Source organism: Chinchilla lanigera, unplaced genomic scaffold (genome assembly GCF_000276665.1).
Source record: "Chinchilla lanigera isolate Chin_1 unplaced genomic scaffold, ChiLan1.0 scaffold00012, whole genome shotgun sequence".
In the NCBI taxonomy this organism is placed as follows: domain Eukaryota; kingdom Metazoa; phylum Chordata; class Mammalia; order Rodentia; family Chinchillidae; genus Chinchilla; species Chinchilla lanigera.
Window position 1 is genome coordinate 1,347,047 of NW_004955413.1, and position 18,601 is coordinate 1,365,647.

General features: G+C 46.3%; 1 protein-coding gene across 1 annotated transcript in view; it reads left to right on the forward strand.

Moving 5' to 3' along the window:
• The window catches only part of Prmt8 (protein arginine methyltransferase 8), an 85,753-nt gene that overhangs the window by 23,611 nt on the left and 43,541 nt on the right, over positions 1 to 18,601 (forward strand). The window contains exon 2 of the mRNA XM_005378717.2: positions 12,615 to 12,800. Coding sequence (XP_005378774.1) covers positions 12,615 to 12,800 — 186 coding nt within the window. The remainder of the gene's footprint in view (positions 1 to 12,614; positions 12,801 to 18,601) is intronic.

Genomic DNA, 18,601 nt, shown 5'->3' on the forward strand with positions numbered 1-18,601 from the left:
GTCAGAAACATTGGCCAGAGGAATTAGTTTTTTTTTTTTTTTTTTTTTTTTGGTTTTTCTCCGGTACCAAGAACCGAACTCACGACCTTGCGCTTGCCAGGCAGGCGCTTTTGCCGCTGAGCTAAATCCCCAGCCCCTAACATAGTTTTTATATTAAAAGTAAGTTTCAAGCAGAAGGGTGTGTTAGTCAACTTTTCATGGTTGTGACAAAATACCTGGATAGGTCAACTTTAAAGAGGGAAGGTTTAGTAGCTTTCAGATCTGTGCTGCAGCCACACATAACAGCAGAAGCACGTGGTAGAGCACAACAACTTAGCTCATGGCAGCCAGAAACAGAGAGAAAAAAGGGACAGTGTCAGGGTCCCAGGTCCCTTCAGGAGTGGACACTAGGGACCCACGTCTTATAGTTCAGTCCTACCTCCTGGGACAGCCATGCCTGCTGATAGAGCTACCAGCCAGAGACCAATCCTTCAACAGAGGAGTCACATTTCAAGTCCAGTCTATAACAAGGGGCACTTGGCCAGTTTTTAAGATCCAATGTGACAACCTTTACCTTTCAACTGAAGTATTTTAACTGTTTAGATTACTGATGCTGTTGGTTTAAAACTATCATTTTATTTTTTTCTGTATCACTGTTCTTTATTACCTCTTTTTCTATGATAATATATATTGTGCTTTTAATCTATTTTTTAAAAATGTGACTATTTTAGAGTTTCTGCTATATACACTGAACTTATAATCTACCTTCAAACAGCATTATAGTGCTACATATATGCTTGGTTTTTAGTCTTTATTATAGGTACTGTTTCTTTGACAGCCGGGCAATTTTTGACTGGATGCTAGACATTGTGAATCTTGCTTTGTTAGGTGCTGGATATATTTACCTACTTTGGATTTCTAAGATTTGACTGGAATGCAGGTAAATGACTTGTACACTTTAATATTTTCTGGATCTTGCTTTTAGGATAATTTTCCACTATTGAGGGTGAAATATACAACAACAAAATACCTCTTCTGTGTATTCATGAATTATGAGGCTTTTTCATGCATAATTTTTTCATTTGGGGCAACAAGATGATTGCTGGCCCTGTGAGTACTGCAGATTAGTCACTCTACACTTTCAAGATTCTTTTCCTGACTTCAAGTAATTATTCACATACATGATTTGATTAGTTTCAACTGAAGACTTGTGGGTCATTCTATAGAACTCCAAAGGCCCCTCTCTGAACAATTTTCTGCTCCCCAGGCCTGTGCAAAGTCTAACTGTCATATTGTCCCCAAATCCCCACTTCTGAGTCTTCCACTAACAGAGATTGCTGGGCTCTGCCTGGGTCCCCACTCCCCGCTGTACTGCACATTCCCTGTAGTCACAAGCAGGGACAATCATAGGTGGCACACTTTGTCACCTCTCAGAGATCAGAGCTTTTTGTTGCCCAGTGTGCAAGGCCTTGAGAACTGCTATTTCCTATATTTTGTATGGCTTTTTGACATCTTTTGGAACTTCACTAGAGTACTTTAACATAACCAAGATCCTGGAATCTATGTTGGATAATTTGGAATAGACCTGGATATTAACCAGTGGCTAACATTATTTCATTTAGCTGGAATGGTACCATTTTTCAGAGAATATTTTGCATCAAAATCTATGACTAAAGGAGTCAGTCAGTTTTCCTAAGAACCTTGGTGGAAATATATTTATTTGAAGTAAATGGGTTTTGCCAGAATTAGGTGGAAAGTGTCTGGAGGAATCCACAGAAACCTGAGAAGCTACATTAAGTTGATGTGGCTATAATCTTGGTCAGTAATTTGTGATTTGCTTTCTGTCTTATGGCATGACTTTGTAGCTGTTTTCTTTCCCTTTAGGCATCAGTTTAATAGCCAGTTTGTTGAGACAGGGTGCTGTCAGTCCAGAGGGCTCCTGGTCCTCTTCACCAGCTATGCCACAGGAGCTGGATCTGTTGGTCTGTGGCTCTGAGCTTTGGTTTCAGTACTGAAGCAAGGCCTCGCACCACTTGGGTGTGGAGAGACCGCTGGGAAAATGTCTAACCAACATACTTGAATCTGTACTTGAAGCCACTTGTCCTCATGGCTGGGATTAGGAGTCTTAGTAATTCAGTCTGTATTTGCAAGACAGTCCCTTCTAGAAATCCCAAGGGATAAGATGCTTCTTGGTGAGGACATTTGGCATACTGCCAAACAGGGGTATTGAGTACTACTGGGATTCTGATCATTATTCTCCTTGTTTCATCTTTCTCCCTGCCACTTCTTTACCCTCTCACTGCAAGTTGCCTGACTGCATGATGGGAAGGCATCTCCTTCACTCTTCTTTCATAATGTATTTATGAAGGGCAGCAATAACTCAGGCAAAGTATAAGGATGCTGTAATCAACACATCTTTATTGAGTATCTGGCTTTGTGCCAAGTATTGAGGGGAAACAAAGACTTTTAAGATCTGATTATAATCTGAAGGAATTCAGTCTTGCTGTAGGAGTGACACTTACAATTGTAAGATGGTTTGCCTGAGATCATTTGCCCACAAACCCAATAGCTTTTTAGGTATAGGTGCTACAGGGGTCAGGAGAGAAGGAGAGACTGGGGTGAAGGGTGCTGGAGAACATGACTGATTGCCAGTGACGGCCCTTCTGAAAACAATCAGCCCCTTCATACTCAGAGAGCTTGAAGGGAGAGAACAAAGCTGCAGCGTAGAGAGTGGACAGCATGGAGAGGGTGGAGCCAGGGCCAACCAATCATCAGAACGAGCTTTAAAGTTAGCCAGAGCTGCTGTGTCTGGTGCCCCTGAAGAGCCCAAAGGGCATCACTGTACGGAATCAGACAGGGACAGTGAACCCCACATGCACCCATATCACACTTTGGAGTTAGTTCTCAGTATTTCACCCCCTACATCTTTCAGTTATCACGGTAGCCCTGTGTCATTTGATGGAAATGGAAATTGAGGCTCAGAGGGGGTCAATGGCTTTTGCATAGTGATCTGAAGAGAGAAGAGACCCATGAACAAACTCACAGGTGCTCTGTGTACATGACTGGGGGTAGGGAGCAAGAGAAACCTCTTTGCTGATGTCCTCAGAGCAGGGGAGTAAGAATCAGGAAGCCAACCTGGATTCCATGAGATGAGGTGACCCTAATCTGGAGCTAAACCATAGCCCCCCTTCAGCAAGGTAAGGGTACTAGTAGAAACTGTCTTTCTGTGTATTTTCCTATAAAGGGGAACAGAGGAGGAGCCAAGCTCTCTGCAACTCCTTCCAGTCACAGAGAGAAAGAGAATCTTGCTCTCTTATTGGGGGAGGGCAGGGAAGGAAAGGGTGCAGGGGAAGTCTGCTTTTTAAGCCCATTAAAGAGGAAGAGCCAGGAGCCAAGCATCCAATTAACCTGACATCTCTTGCAGCCCAAATATCTGAGGATATAAGAAGGGAATTTAATATGTGGAGGCTTGGGAGAAGAGTGACTAATAGTGGAAAACAGCCCCAGTTTATTTAAAAAATAGGTCAGCCCGAGAAAATCCAAGAGACACTTTCCCAGCAGTTCCTGGTGTAGGAGACAGGGAGTGCTGTGTGGGAACAGTGCCTCTTGGATTTGAGACAAGCTCAGCTGTTGCAACACATGCAGCCAGAGGCGGGCACTGGGACACCATGCACCCGCCTCACCAGGGTTTGCCTTGAGCTGAGCTACTCAGGGACCCTGGAAATGACTGTGAGTTGGGGACCAGCCAAGGTCAACAAGCCTGAAGGTGGCTGAGCCGGCAACAATCCCTGTTCCTCTTTTCTGCTGCTGAGAAGCTTCAGCTGCCTCTCTGCCAGGGTCTGTGGCCAAGGCTGATCTTGCTTGGGTGGCTGGCCACTGAGTGAGTGCTATTGGAGCTCATGCAGCAGAGGGGACTGGAGGGGGCAGGTGGCCTCGTGACCAGTGTCCAGAGGCATCAACCACAGAGCTTATTAACTGTGCAGATTTTGGATTCTCACTCTACAGGGTCTGATCCCAGGTCTGGGATGGGTATGAGTCCAGTGCCAGGATGGTCGACACAGACTGGAATATAGAAACTCTGTTCCAAATCAGTGCCCAGATGGTTTCCTTCAGAACATTAGTTGCTAGACATGTTCATAGATCTCCCAGGAAGGAAGATGCTACAGCCATCCGTGCAGCAGCTCAGACACCTCATTCCTTCTTGGAGAGTCACAAGTCATTTCAACAAATTAAAGGCTTAAGAGTGTTAGGGAGAAGAGTCTCCAGCTTGCCTGCCTGGACACACCTGGCTGTGGATGCCTTCTGTGGAATGCCCAGTCTGTGGGTGCAGGATGGGAAATGCCAGCCAGGACCATGGGATCTTGCACTAGCCCCCGCCCCCAGGAGGCTTGCTGAGCACAGGCTGCCAGGCTCTGCCTGCTTGGGATGCTGTAGCTGGCAGTCCAGTCCAGAAAGCGCACTTGGAGAAACCCGCCCTTTGAGGCCTTTATGAGCCCTGGCTCCACCCTCCTTGGCAGCACTCTCATGCAGCACACAAAGGGGACAGGGACAGTGTGGTGTGAGCATGCTGAGTGGCCTCTGGGAAGCGCAGCCTGGAGGGGCTTTTGCTCCAAGGTGACAAGACAGTAGTGAGAATCGACTGCCAAAGAGGCCAAATGGGTGACCGCAGCAGGCTGTGACCCTGCAGGGGCTTCCTGGTCCCTCCACTTGGGGACAGGAGAGGTGTCTGGAGAGCTTCTGTGCCTGAGAAGCCCACCCTAGTGAGGCTATGAAGACAGCAGTGGGTGACGGTGTGGAGGCAGGTCAGGATACTCTAGAGGCTTAGTGCAAGAAGACACCAGCAACTTGCAGAATCTATAGCATCTGGACACCCCCATGCCCTAACTAAGACTTTTAGGGTTCTAGACCCCAGAGTAAGAGGTCATGAGCTAGGGCTGCATCCTTCTTGAGGGGGGCATTTCAATTTTGCTTTGGAGGAAGCATCCTCAGCCAAGATGTCAGGAGACATGGGTGCCAAGAGAAAGGTGGGACTTGGGCCATCTGTGCCCAAATGTGGACACGCAAACCACATAATGGAGGTGTGAGCATAGCCAGAGGAGAGCTCCACTGCCCAGAAGAGTCCTGCCTGACATTCCCTGGCTGGAATGTTCTCCCTCTGTGAAACTCTGGTCCTATTTAAAGACAGGTAGATGCTGCTAGAGGAGCTGACTCTTAGTGTGACTATCAGTGCAGGGCCACAGCTCGTCTCACTGACGAGGGTGTGGGCAGTGCCTGGGGATGCTGTGGAGGGGCTGGGTGTGAGGGTGGGTGAGGTGGGGAGGCAGAGGCAGCTGGGAAGAAGACAGGCCAGGCTCTGAACGGAGACGTCCCCTGGTGCATCAGCCACTGAAGCCCTCTGTATTCTCTCTGTGGGCTCTGCAAGTCAGGCAGCTGCTGCTGTGGATGGACGACTCAGGTTAGGAAAAGCTCTCTTGACATTTAGAGAACAGAGCAGGATTTGGCTCCTCTAGTGGAGCCTCTTGTTCTCAGGAAAAATGTTTTAAAGCTCAGGCTGGTGCCAGTAGGAGCCATTTATAGCCAAAGGGTTTGGGTTCAAGCCAGTCCCTGGTGTAGAAAGCCAGCTCCTCTCTACCCTCTGCAGCTCCCCACTCCATGCCCACTTCCCTGTGCTCTTACTCGAAGCCTCTTCCTCCCCTCCCCCATGACACCTTTCCTGCTTTCTCAGAGGTTTTCAGTTCAGAGCCCACTCTGGTTGGCTCCTGTGGCCCTTCCTTTTATGTGGCTTCAGTCTCTTCTTCTGAAGCCTGGAGCGCATGTCCGCCCCCTTCGTACTCAGACACCTTGGAGGCACCTGCCTGTGCCTAGCTCCACCAGAGTGGTTTCTTCTGGTTAGTTGTGACCATGCCTCTCCCCCTGCCCCAGGACTGGCCTTCTTGGAAGTCCAGGCCAGCTTTGCCAGCATTTCTGAGCACAGGGCCTGGTTCCTGGCAGAAGCTTGGTTAAGCTTGGTTGGACTGAACTGAGCTCTCTGTAGCATCGATGTTAAGAGTACGGGCTTTGTTGTCAAACAGATATTGGTTTACATTCTGGCTCTGCTACTTGCTACCTCCAGGCTCTGGCAAATGACTCAAGTGTTTTCAAGCTTTCGTTTTCTCAGCTGGAAATTTCAGCATCTCCTCAGGCTAGTATGAAGATTCCACAAAAGAGTGTTTACAATAACTTAGCACAGTGGGGTCTCAGTAAGTGTTAGGTCTCATCATCATCATCACCATCGTCTCCTGTCCTTTACGGGAGGAAGAGGGTGAAGTCCAACGTGCCCCTCCTGAACTCTTACCTGCCTGTCGAAACTCTATTCATCCTTTGAGGACCAGCTCAAGTGTCCCCTCCTCAAGGAGCCACCTTCCTCCTGGTCTCTGTGCCCTTATCAGCTTTCAGTGTTCTGTGCGACCTGGGCCTGTGCACCGAACGGGATGGGCAGATGAAAAGAAAAGCATGCCGAAGAGGCCTGCGAATGGCCAGCCTGGACACGGGGCAGGTGTCTCAAGAGTCCTGGTTAGCAGGCAGCATTGAGAGTAGAAGACAGTCACAAGCTCTGCAATGGCAGTGACTCTCAGCAGATTGGGACCACAGACTGCAAGAGGAAACCTGAGACTGGGCCCTTGGAAGGAGGTGAGGAGAGCAAATCAGAGTCCTTCCCATGTGCAGGGCCCCAGGCACCTGGGCAGGACCAGAGTGAAGGCAAGGGATGGCAGGGCAGGCATGGCCAGACTGTAGGGTGACAGGGGCTCAGCTTCACACTGTAGGGCCGGGAGCAGCAGTGAAATGTCCGAGAAGAGACATTGGCTCCATGACAGCTGCAGCTGTGGGGAAACGGAGAGCTGAGAATGGAATCGCTTGGGCCACCCCTCCCAGCACAACTCCTAACTCTTCCTATCTTCCCAGTGTATCACACAAAGTGTTTCAAAGTTTGACTGCTTCTTTCCCTCAGAGCCTACGGTTACCCAGGGGGACCTAGGGAAGACTATTGCCCATGCTCCAGACCACGAACAAGAAGGCAGATGAGCCAAAGACCAACCTCTCAGCACCCCTGTCAAGGCTATGTTTGCGGCTGAACCATTTTCATAGCTATGTGCCTGGATTCCTACCTTCCTGTGTCCAGGGCTCCTGCACATCTCTTGCTTCTACCAAACTTGCCTAGTGCTCCTATGGCAGGTGTGTCCCGAAAGCCCTGGGCTTTGGGAATACTGCCCTTTCTCATGCACCTTGTGTTTCCTGGGAGAGGGCTCATTTGTCAGCCAAAGGACACTGAGCTGGGTTTGGGAGCCAGGAAGTGGCCCACATTTGCCTCTCTGTCCCCCATGGCTGTGGCTATTGAAGTCAATTTCTCTCCCATGAAATCAACCCATTACTTTGCCTTATGGATTGTGTGGCACATGGTAGATGTATATAAGTGAGCTGTTGGGGAAAAAGACTCAGAGAGCCCCTTGGAATCTGAGTTGAATGACAGTGAAGTGGATGCTAGAGGCCTTGTGACCTTGACTGTGCACAATTCCTAGATCAGCCAGTTTTTCTCTCCTTCATATACTTATACAGAGGAAATAAAAAGGATTAAGGTGTGGTATGTGTATGTACCAACTTCCCATGATGAATGTTCTCACTATGTATTGCAAACATGTACTGTTATGGTTTGTGTCTAGAAGTCCCCCCAGAGCCTCATGCAGTCATGGGGCAGGCTTCTAGAATTTATGATTGATTCATGGTCCAATGCTGGGATTATGGGTGCTACACCCACCCTGAGTGGGTAGCTTGCATACAATATAAGGGACAGAAAGAGGCTTGCTCTGCTCCTCCCTTTGTGCTCTTGTTGCTTTTGCTGTTTTCTGCCACTGTGAACTGCTGCCCTCTGCCATGCACCACTCTGCCTTGGAGCCATCCAAGTATGGACTAAAACCTCCACAAGCTGTGAGCTAAGTAAACCTTTTCCTCCTTAATTCTGGGAACTGGGTATTTTGTCTCAGCAACAAGAGAAAAGTAACTAAGACATATACTAATAAAATAAAATTAAAAATATACTTCAGTGGAGTCTCTGCTGGAGTCAACAGTGCACACTGCACTTCTTAGACTCATGGGTGACCACACTGCTGTCTGAGCCCTGTCCTCCAGGAGCTGCCTTTAACTTGGCCTTTTCTTGAGCCTTGGAGTGCGGTGCAAGGTCATACATCCTCAGAGGAGACCCAGTCACAGTTCTGAAGGAGTAGGGGCATGTCTGCCCCATGTCACGGTTGCTATTCCTGTCCCAAAGCCTCTCTCCCTAGGCCCCTGGTGCCTCTCCCCGGCACCCTCATCTGCTCCTCCCCTGGGGTGTGTTCCTCAGAAGCCTCAAAGTCCCTGTCCCTGTAGGTGCTTCGAATTGGAGCACCAGCCTCCATTTGTCTCCAGAGGTCCGCGTTTGCATTTCCTTTGCTTTTTCAATATTATTCCTTTTCGCTACCTACAAAAATGGTGTGTGTTAATAGCATATATTTTAGAAAATATAAACAAGCACAACAAAGGGAAGAATTAACTATTTATGAGCCAACAACCTATGACAATCACTGCCCATTGTGGTGCCTTCCTGGGTCTCCTTTCTTGCAGTGTTCAGGGAGTGGGTGGGAAATCACAGTGGCCTTTATTCCTGGGCATTCATCTACATGGGAGGTAGCTTTTCACTTCATGAACACCTACTGAATGCCTGTTACAGAAGGGCATGAATAGGCTGTAATTTTTAAGGCACAATCACACTGTGTATTTTTTCCTGCTTGTCCTCAACCAGCACTTCATTGCACTTATATGTTTGTGCTATTAAATACTCTTTACATATATTTTTAATGGCTGGATAGTATTCTTCAGTGTGGGTACACCATGGTCGATTACATCAGTTTTGTTTTCTGGAGCACCTCAGTTGACTCTTGCTTTTCCCTTTATGAACCGCACTATCATGGAATTTTTTAGCTATGTATTTATGATGGTCTACAATTCTCATTTCATGATAAATTAAAAATTGCAATCATGGCTTGAATAATTTGTGCTTTTTAACACTTCTATGGCATTTTATTAAACTTCCTTCCAAAAACTTTTAACCTATTTACATTTCCACAAAAAGCTTGTACAAGCACCTGTGTTTCTGCAAACCTTACAAATCAGAGGTTAATACTGTAGTTTTGGAGGCAGGCCATAAGTTTTTCATTTTGAATTTACCTGATTTCTAGTGGGGTTAAGCATTTTTGCTGCATATTAATTTTCCATTTGTATTTATTCTTATGTGAACAGACTAGGCTTCTTGGCCTGTGTTAAATTGGGGTGTTCATCTCTTTGTTCTTGGTTTCTAAGGGCTCCCTGCACGCCTGCCATGTGTATCAGAAGATACTTCTCCATTTGTCATTTGCCTTTCCATTTTGTTTATGATATTTATTGACTGGAACTGCTTTAATATCTACTTGCTAGACATCTTTTCTTATATGACTCAATGACATTTCAAACTCCACATATCCACATTGAAATTCATTATTTCCCCCACCCCAACTTGCTCTTCCCGCTGACTTGCTTATTTCTGTTAATGTCACCACTATTTTCCTACTCACCCAGGCTTGAAATGTGGAAGTCATCTTGATTCCAACTTTTCTCTCTTCCCCCACACATTCCGTCAGCTGCCAACTCCTATAGACTCTATTTCTGCATTTCTCTGTCAAGCAGCCCCTCCAATACCCTAGTAGTTTGCATTCTTATTATTTTTTTACTGGACTTTGAAAATAGCTTCCTACATTCATTCCTGGCCTCCCTAATCTTAATGCCTCTACTGTTTCCCTCCTTGCCCCACCCACAAGGTGCTGTGGTGTTCATCATCCAAAAGCAGAGCTCAAGCACAGAACTTCTTGGCTACAAAGGGCAATAGCTCCCTATCGTCTTGGTATTTAATTACCACCCCTTAGCATGACCATAATTTCCTCCCAACCAAATCACCCACCGTTGCAGCCAAGCTGCTCCCACACAAACTCACTCTTTCCCACCCCTTCACCTTTTGCTGAAACTATCTCTTCCTCTTCAAATTCCCTCTCATCACCTCCCCCTTCCAAAAGCCATTCTAAAATCTCCCCCACCTTTCCTTGTTGCCAGATATCCCAAGATTTCCTGACTGTCCAAGCTGAAATGAAATCTCTCTATTTTGCATCCTCCAACAAGTTCCTTGAACTTCTTATGTAGAATATACCTTATTTTAGCTTCTAGTAGGGCCTTTAAGGGAGTCAGGGCCTAGAAAGCAGCCCTTGGAAAAGGCTGGAAGAAACAGAGCATCTCTGTTTCTGTTGTATAGCACCCCACTTTGGCAAGGGCTCAGTAGGTGTTTGTGGAATTAAAAGTAGTGGGCCAGGTAGCTGAATGCCCCAGGTCAGAGGCCACTACTATTTCTCACCTCCTCAAAGCCTCTGGAAGAGAGTGTCCTATCAGCCCACAAGGAGAATGAAACTCGTTCTGAAGGAGGCTGATCTAGGCCAACAGCATTGGCCACCAGGGACTGGCCCGCACTCACCTCTTTGTCCCATGACCTGTGGGTTTTGAAGTCAGAGATCCTGCTCCAAATCTATTCATCTTTTAGCCTTATGCCATGGGTGGTACGTGGTAGGCACTTTGTAAATTGGCTGTTGGGGAAAGGAACCCCAGGAGCTGCGTGGAAAGGGAAGTAGGAATCAGAGTTGAATGATAGCTCAGGGGCGATGGAGGCCCTGTGACCTTGACTGTGCACAGTGCCTGGACCAACTCGGAGGTTTTCTCTCCTAATGTATTTAAATGGAATCAATATTGGGGTCAGCTGCACATGCAGAGCCTTCTTCAGCACTAGAGGTGACTCTGCGCCTGCACGGGAGTGTGCAATTGACACAGTCTATTTTTAGCCTCTTGGAGACCGTGACCAGCATCTGTGGAGCCGAGGTGGGCACACCTACTGCATTCTAATGAGGCAGCCCCACTTGCCTCTCTGACAGCCAGGCTAGGTGCTTGCCGACCTGAAGTCTGATGTTGCTAAAGTGAGAAGTCTTCTTATTTCCCAGAGGCAGTAACCTACATACACCAGGAAGACAGGATCATCACACCCCCAGTCTGCTCCCCTCTGGCCCTGAACATGGGGCGGGGCCCTTGGGGCTGGGCCCATGTCATGAAGGAAGGGATGGCGTCATTGGATTTCTTGATCTGCTCTGTCCTAGTGTCTCTTGCTTTCTTTGATAGTAAATCTAACTAGAACCAGCTCAAGGATGAGAAAATTGAGACACAGAACAAGGACAAGATTTATACGATTGGAATAATACTAATAATAATAGTAAATTCAACCAAACATTTACTATGTGCCAGGCAGAGTTCTAAAGTTTTTACACCTATAAGTTCATCCAAATGTCTTGACAATTCTTTCAGGCAGCTTTTATTATGCTCTGTAATTTACAGGGGAGGAAAATAAGGCAAGGTGGTGACAGGTGACTTCCCAAAGTCACACAGCCAGTGAGCAGCGGAGGTGTGTCTCAGAGCCAGGCAACATGGTCCTGGAGTTTGAACTGTCAGTCACTGTTACCTACTCTCAAGATCTATTTTTAACTTTACCTGAGCCAGGATAGGATCCTGGAGCCCTGATTCTCAGCCCCAGGGGACCAGCTCCTGGGTAATCCTCTCTCTCTTTCTCTCTCTCTCTGTCTGTCTCTCTATCTCTATCTCTCTCCTCATACTTCTCCTCCTCTCTCTGTGTCTATCTCTCTTTGTCTCTCTCTGTTTCTCTTTGTCTCTTTCTCTGTCTAGCTTTCTCTATCTAGAGTGCTCTCTCTCTCTCTCTCTCTCTCTCTCTCTCTCTCTCTCTCTCTCTCTCTCTCATGCATGGTAGGCAAGTGCCCTACTTCTGAGCTGCACCCATGACCTGCTTTGAAGCTTTGGGTATCTGGGTCTCCTGGAGACTGGGGAGAGGATGTGTTCTGCAGACAAGTTTGAACTTTCCCCTGGGCTCCAGGAGCTCCTGGAACCTTATTTCCTTTGCCCTCCTCTCCTAGCTTCTCGTTGGATGTGAGGACCAAGACAGTGAAAGGCAGTAGCAGTAGAGAACTGGGCTAGAAAGTGTTAAGAGTACCAAGAGTGGGTTCCACCACTTAGCGATCTAGCTCTGACACAAGGGTGCAGCCTCCAGTACACAAACCCTTGGGGGTGACCCACACCCAGACCACACCAACCTCAAGGTCCAGGAGGCTGTTTTGGAGTCTACATCCTTAGCCACCCACTGTGCTATACATCTCTCTTTTTGTCAGGTGCTTCCTAGTTCCTTCTACAGGAAAATGTTTTTCCTGTGTAACAGCTATGGAAACTGAGGCCTAGATCAACTCAGGTCACCCAGCTCATAAGAGCTACAACTGGGCTCAATCAGGTCTGTTTGTCTTGTCGGGTAGCACTCCACCTCCCTGCCATTCACAGCCATAAACCTGACTGCCCGAATGCAGGGCTCAACACTGAACCCTCAGCAGGGCTGCTGCTGTGGCTGGTTAGGGCTCTGGGAAGGAGAGGGATGGGAGAGAATCCATAGAGGGTTGAACTTTCTTGCCTCTGCTAACCCCAGGCCCTTTCACTTCCTTCAGGTGAGCAGTACCCCTTCCCAACCCCCTCAGCTTGTCATCCCACCTAAGCCTGTGCAATGTGTCCATCATGTGTCCACTCAACCCAGCTGCCCAGGCCGGGGCAAGATGTCCAAGCTGCTGAACCCAGAGGAGATGACGTCGAGAGATTATTACTTCGACTCCTATGCTCATTTTGGGATCCATGAGGTAAAATACCTGGTGGCTGGGCAAATGGGACATGCTGGGATTATTTAAAGGTAGCATAGTAGTTGGGTGTGCTGGTGCATGTCTGCAATCCCTGCCCTCCGGCAGGCCAAAGCAGAAGGATCGCAAGTTCAAGCCCAGTTCTGACAACTTGGCAAGACCCTGTCACAAAATTAAAAAAAAAATAATAGTAATAATAAAATAAATAAAAAATAAAAAAGGGCTGGGAGTGCAGCTCAGTGTGAAGGACCTGTGTTCAATCCGAATATTGAAAAAAACAACAAAAAAAGGCAACATAGTATATTCAAATGTACAGTACTCTGTACCATCATAAAATGAATTCTCCCAGTGCCCCCAGCTTCCAGCCCCCTCTGTCCTGTGTACCCTTCTGGGAGGGGAGGGTGACCTGGAGCAGGTGAACAGGTCTAGTGCTTTCCAGCCCCAGATGGAGAGCACATGGCATGTAGGTATTATTTGCTTTGCCTTACAGCCCCTGATTTCTTCACAACCACATGCCAAGGTCATCTGGTGAGGACTGAATGGTGTTGGCCACTGCACAGGACTCAAGTGCTTGCATGCCAAGTCCTGATTCTGAAAGGACCCTTTAGAAGTCATGATGTCTGTCCTGTAGACCAATGAGCACCTCCAGGAGAAGAGATACAGAAAGATCCCTTGGTAATCTGGTCCCAGGCTGACACCCTGATTAATTCTCTGGAAGTTCTTAGGTCTAAATGCCTGGGACGCTTAGGTTAGCCATGGGACAGAGAGGAGCCTCCTGTCAGAGGCTGCTCAGCTACAGAGGGGATATAATGGCACCCACATTCTCTGCCCCCCCATTATTCACTCCATGGTGCTTGTAAATCACTCCAAACAAACAACTAGTACATACTGTTTATCAAGTACCAGGAACAGTTCAAAGCACATTATATGCACCATTTCAGTTAATCCTACTCACCTGTAAAGAAAATAGTTCCCTGATCCCCTTAGAGTATGAAGAAAATATTGAAAAAAGAAAGCATTTGTTTGCTACATAAGAGCATTTTCAAGACAAGTCCCCAGGCTCCCCCTTCCATGCAGATACCCGCAGTAAGCTTTGCCTACCTTCCAATGGTGCACTGCCTCTGGAATGGCATTTTAATAACAATAGCCTGCATCTGTACTGAATACCAGGTGTTGTTGCAAACACTGTGTATCATTGCTCATTTATTCCTTAAGTTAACTAACGCTGCCAGGTTAGCATTATTGTCTGTCCCATTTTACAGATGGTATAGGATCTCAATGCTCAAATCACTCCTCATTATTCATGGTATTTCTTTGCACAAAGATTAGCTAGTGAGTGCACTACTAGAAATTTAAACTCACATTTTGGCTCCAAGAACTTTATTCCTAACCATCATGCAATACAGCTTTGAAAATAATTTTCCTTCCTCCCTTTCTTTCTAGTCCAACCTCATGGAATCATTTGTTCCTATAGCCCTTCAGTTGCTTCTGGAACAGGGTTCAGCCTCATGTGCTCCACGGAGGTGCAAACTTTAGTGAGACTGCCTTGAGAGCTGCTCTCCATATCTAACCACTGTCCTGGCCCCTGCAGGGCCAGGGGCTGAGAATGGCACTCTATTCCAAAATCTTGGCCCAGGAAGGGAACCAATACCATGTGAGGGCAGGTGGTGGACTTCTGCCCCTTCCGTCACTCTGCACCTTGTGGTGGAGATGATGGGGGATGCACAGGGCCCTATCTAGGCCTATGTGAGGTTCTGGTGGGAAAGGCACTCCTTCAAAAGCTCCTTCTCCTCAAGATCCTGTTCTAAATTTAAGGGCATGTTCAAGGGACAAGTTCTAACTGACCTATGGCTCTAGGAACCCACTTCTGGGCAGATTCCTGGGAAGAGAGACCAGGGATCCTAAACCTCTCCCCTTGGGGCTCCTGAAATCCCCTTTTGCAAACAGCCAATCATGACGTCTACCTCAAGACAGCTTCTCCATCTCCCGGTACACATACCACATGAACCTCCCTCTGAATTCTGTGGCACCCCTGGTCATGGTCTCCCAGGTAATTTTGATCTATGAATTCCTTCAAGATTTGGAGTCACAGCCTGGGACCCAGTACTTAGCATGCTGTCTGCTTTGCCAAAGTATGTTGATATGGGTGCTAATCCAGCCTCTCAGGGGACACCCTCAGCATGAGGACCAACAGCAGAAGGATATATGGACACCAAGGGCCACAAACTACCAGGCCAGGTTCCTTCAATTTTGTAAGAAAATCAAACTTGAACATAGATATATGAACATAGTACAAATGGAACAGCAGAGAAAAGGATAAGCAGGTCATGATGTCCTTAGAACATTGAGAACCTTCTTATTGGGAAGTACTTCTGAACATGTAGCTTAAATCTCTTCTGCTGCTGCTGTAGGTCATTCTGTAGCCTGGCCACTAGGGAAATGCCTGGGTCCTTTAATACAGGGATGGCTAGATAGCCTTCCTTCTCCTCCAAGATACCTCTCTGCCCTGATTTTGGTTTCCAAGGTCATCTGGCATGAAAGGCTGGAAACATACGGGTGGACGTGGATCTGTGTAGAACAAGAGTCCTCTCATGTCTTATTACCAAGCATCAGAGATCTCTGGTGCCAGAGAGCTGGTGGCAATGCCTTTCCTCCATGGTCTGCATAGGACCTGATTTTCCCATCCAGGGAAAGTGGCTGCTTGGCTATCCTGTCCTCATGAGTGATGGGGCAGGACTGCCAGCTAGTGATTAATGGTGCTCAGTGTGTTGTGCAAACACGGACTATGGATTGGCTGGAGCAGCCTGTGAACAAACAGGAATGCCTGCAAAGCAACGCTGAACACTGCTGCTCTTCCCATCTGACAGCTCTTTCTGAGACATTAAGTACCCAGCCTCTGGAGGGCAGAGCCCAACAAGAAGAAATCGGAGGTCTTCCAGCCCCAGGCCTCTCTGAGGAGAATAAATCATAAGCCAGAGCAGAGGTGGCAGAGGTACACATCCTGGGGCTTTCACCCAGAGAGCAGGGGCAGCCCCATGACCTCCAAGAGCCCAGCTCCCCTTCTCACCTCTCTGGTCTTCGGCATCAGTTTTGGTGCCTTGCCTGGAGCAGAATCCTAGCCAGTGTGGCTGTGCTCCCAGAGCCTGGCCTGGGCACCATTCCTGCAGCTGGTCAGCTCCCTGCTTTTGACAATTTTGCTGCAGGTTCTATTGAAACAGAATCTCCAGAGCCTCTTGTCCTGGCAATTAGTTGATGAGCTCTCCTGAATTCAGTGGGTAGGAAAACTGGGAGGAGAAGGTGTCTACAGCCAGGGTTGGGAACTGCATTCAACAGGGTGGAATGTTCTTGTCTGCAGTGTCTTTTCTGTCTCTGGACTCCAGGAATGGCCAACGTGTGGTGCTGGAAGGAAGACAGCTTTTCATTTTTACAGGCTAGGTAGGGGCAAGGTAGGTGCCTTGTAAGTCACCACTCTTGTCCTCACATTTACAGGGGCAAAAGAAGTGACAGAAATCAGTGAATTAGAGAAGGGCATGAGAGACACTCCTCATTAGTAATAAGAGTATCTCCAGAAGTACTCAGCCAGGCTGGGCGAAGTGGTTAGGACCTTAACCGTGGCTGTGAGATCTCTGACACTTTTGTCCTTATTTTTCTCTGTTGCCTTCTTACTCCAAATTACTTCCTCGCATGGAAGGAAAGAGCTGTGGTTATCCAAAAGATCCAGAGCTGACCCTTTTGGGAAATATACTACATTTTTAAAATCATTACAACAGCCATATGAAGTAGGTGCTGTTATGACTCCATTGTCCAGGTGAGGAAACTGAGGGACAGCAGGTCAATGAGTAACTTGAGGCTCAGCAGCAGTGGCCATATGATTTGAATGCAGGGATCCTAGCTCCAGCATCTGTGTGCTTAGCTACATGCTGAATAGTCTGTGTTCCTGTTTACTAAGCATCTTTTATGCACCATGCTCTGTGCCAGATCTAGGGATCCCATTCTGCAGTCTGTGCTGTCAAAGATCTCCTGGGGAAGAGAGACTTGAGAACCCTTTGAAAGTATTTAAAGCCTGAAGTGAACATGATCATACTAAAGCCCCACTTTATTTGACTTCTAATGACACAAAATATACCAACCTTGGGGCAGAAGAGGAAGTAGTAGATAAGCTTCAGAGGGTTACTGCTTCCTATCCACCTATCATATCTTACTAAAATGTCCTCTGTGATCCACCCTAAGTAGAAACCTCAGAGAAAGTGAGTTCTGGGAGTTGCCATTCAGCTCGCCCTGGGAAACACCCTGGGAGGCTGCCACACCACTGTGTACAGAGCTCCAAAACAGGCCAGAGAAGCAAGGCTTGCAGAGATAACAGGGGTAAAAGACAAATTTCCAATCACAGTGAAGCATTTTTAACACTGTTCTCATAGTAACTGATAACAGATACACAGCATGATCAGCATGGATGTAGAGAATTTGAGCAGTACTAGCAACTTGGCCCAGTCATCCTAAATGGTATCCGCATACTACAGAGGACACATGCTCTCTCTGCACAAGTATGCATAGAAGCATTCCCTAGGAGGGTCATAGATCATTCACAGAACAAATCTCAATCAACTTCATAAATTGAAATCATGAAGAGTAGTCTTTGTTTTGATCCTAATGAATGAAATTGGAAGCCAAAATCAATGTTATCAAGAAAAGCTCTGAATAATTGGAAATTAGACAGCACTCTTCTTAATAACCTATGTAGCAGGTAAGAAAACAAAAGAGAAAATATTTCAAAATAAGTGACAATAAAAACACAACATATAAAAATATGTGCAATGCAGCTAAAGAAATTGTTAGAGGGAAATTCATAGCTTTGGATGCCTTTATTAGAAAAAAAAAAAAAAGAAAGACATACAATCAGTGACAAAGCTTCCATTGTATAAAACTACAGAAAAAAAGAGCATATCAGACTCAAGAAATTAAATAATTAACTTGGGAGCTAACATTAATGAAATAGAAGTCAAAATGGAGAAAAACACAAGGCCAAAGTTAATTTTCAAAAAAGATTAACTGAATAGCACTCATCTACACTGGTTAAGAAAAAAAAAGATTGGAGAATACACAGATTATTTAACAAATGAAAAAAATGAGCAGTTTTACTGCCACAAAGAAACGATTAATTACATCTTCCTCTTAATTTGTAGTCTCAGCATTATTGAATGTTTTGAATAAATAATAAGTATTAATTTAAAAATTATCATAAATGCAGATAAGGGCATAGTTAGAAGTTGTACAGCTATTCAGTGGGTAATGAGAGAATATTATGACTCATAAATTTGCACCTTAGATGAAATGGACAATTTCACTGAGAAAATAGATTTTCAAGATATAAAGACATTGGGGCCAGGGATATTGCTCAGTGGGGCAGCAATTGCCTGGCAAGCATGAGGTCCTGAGTTCAATTCTTGGTACCCACCAAATATATATATATATATATATATATATAGACACCGAATGCTAAAATGGCTTTTTATTAATTAAATAAATTGAATCAATAACTTCAAACCAGGAAGACATCACTTTTCAAAAAATGTACAAGGGGAGAACAATTCTTAAGTTATTATGTGAGTTCAAGTAACTTTTATTGCCAGAGAAGATGAGAGGATGTTATAGATCAATGTTCCTTCTAAGCATAGATACCAATATCTGCAACAAAAGATTAAAGAAAACCCAACAATATTTTAAAACGATAACACAGCACATCAGAGTGTTTACTTGACACTGAAAACCAAACAGGTGGGTCCAACACATTAACAGAATAAAGG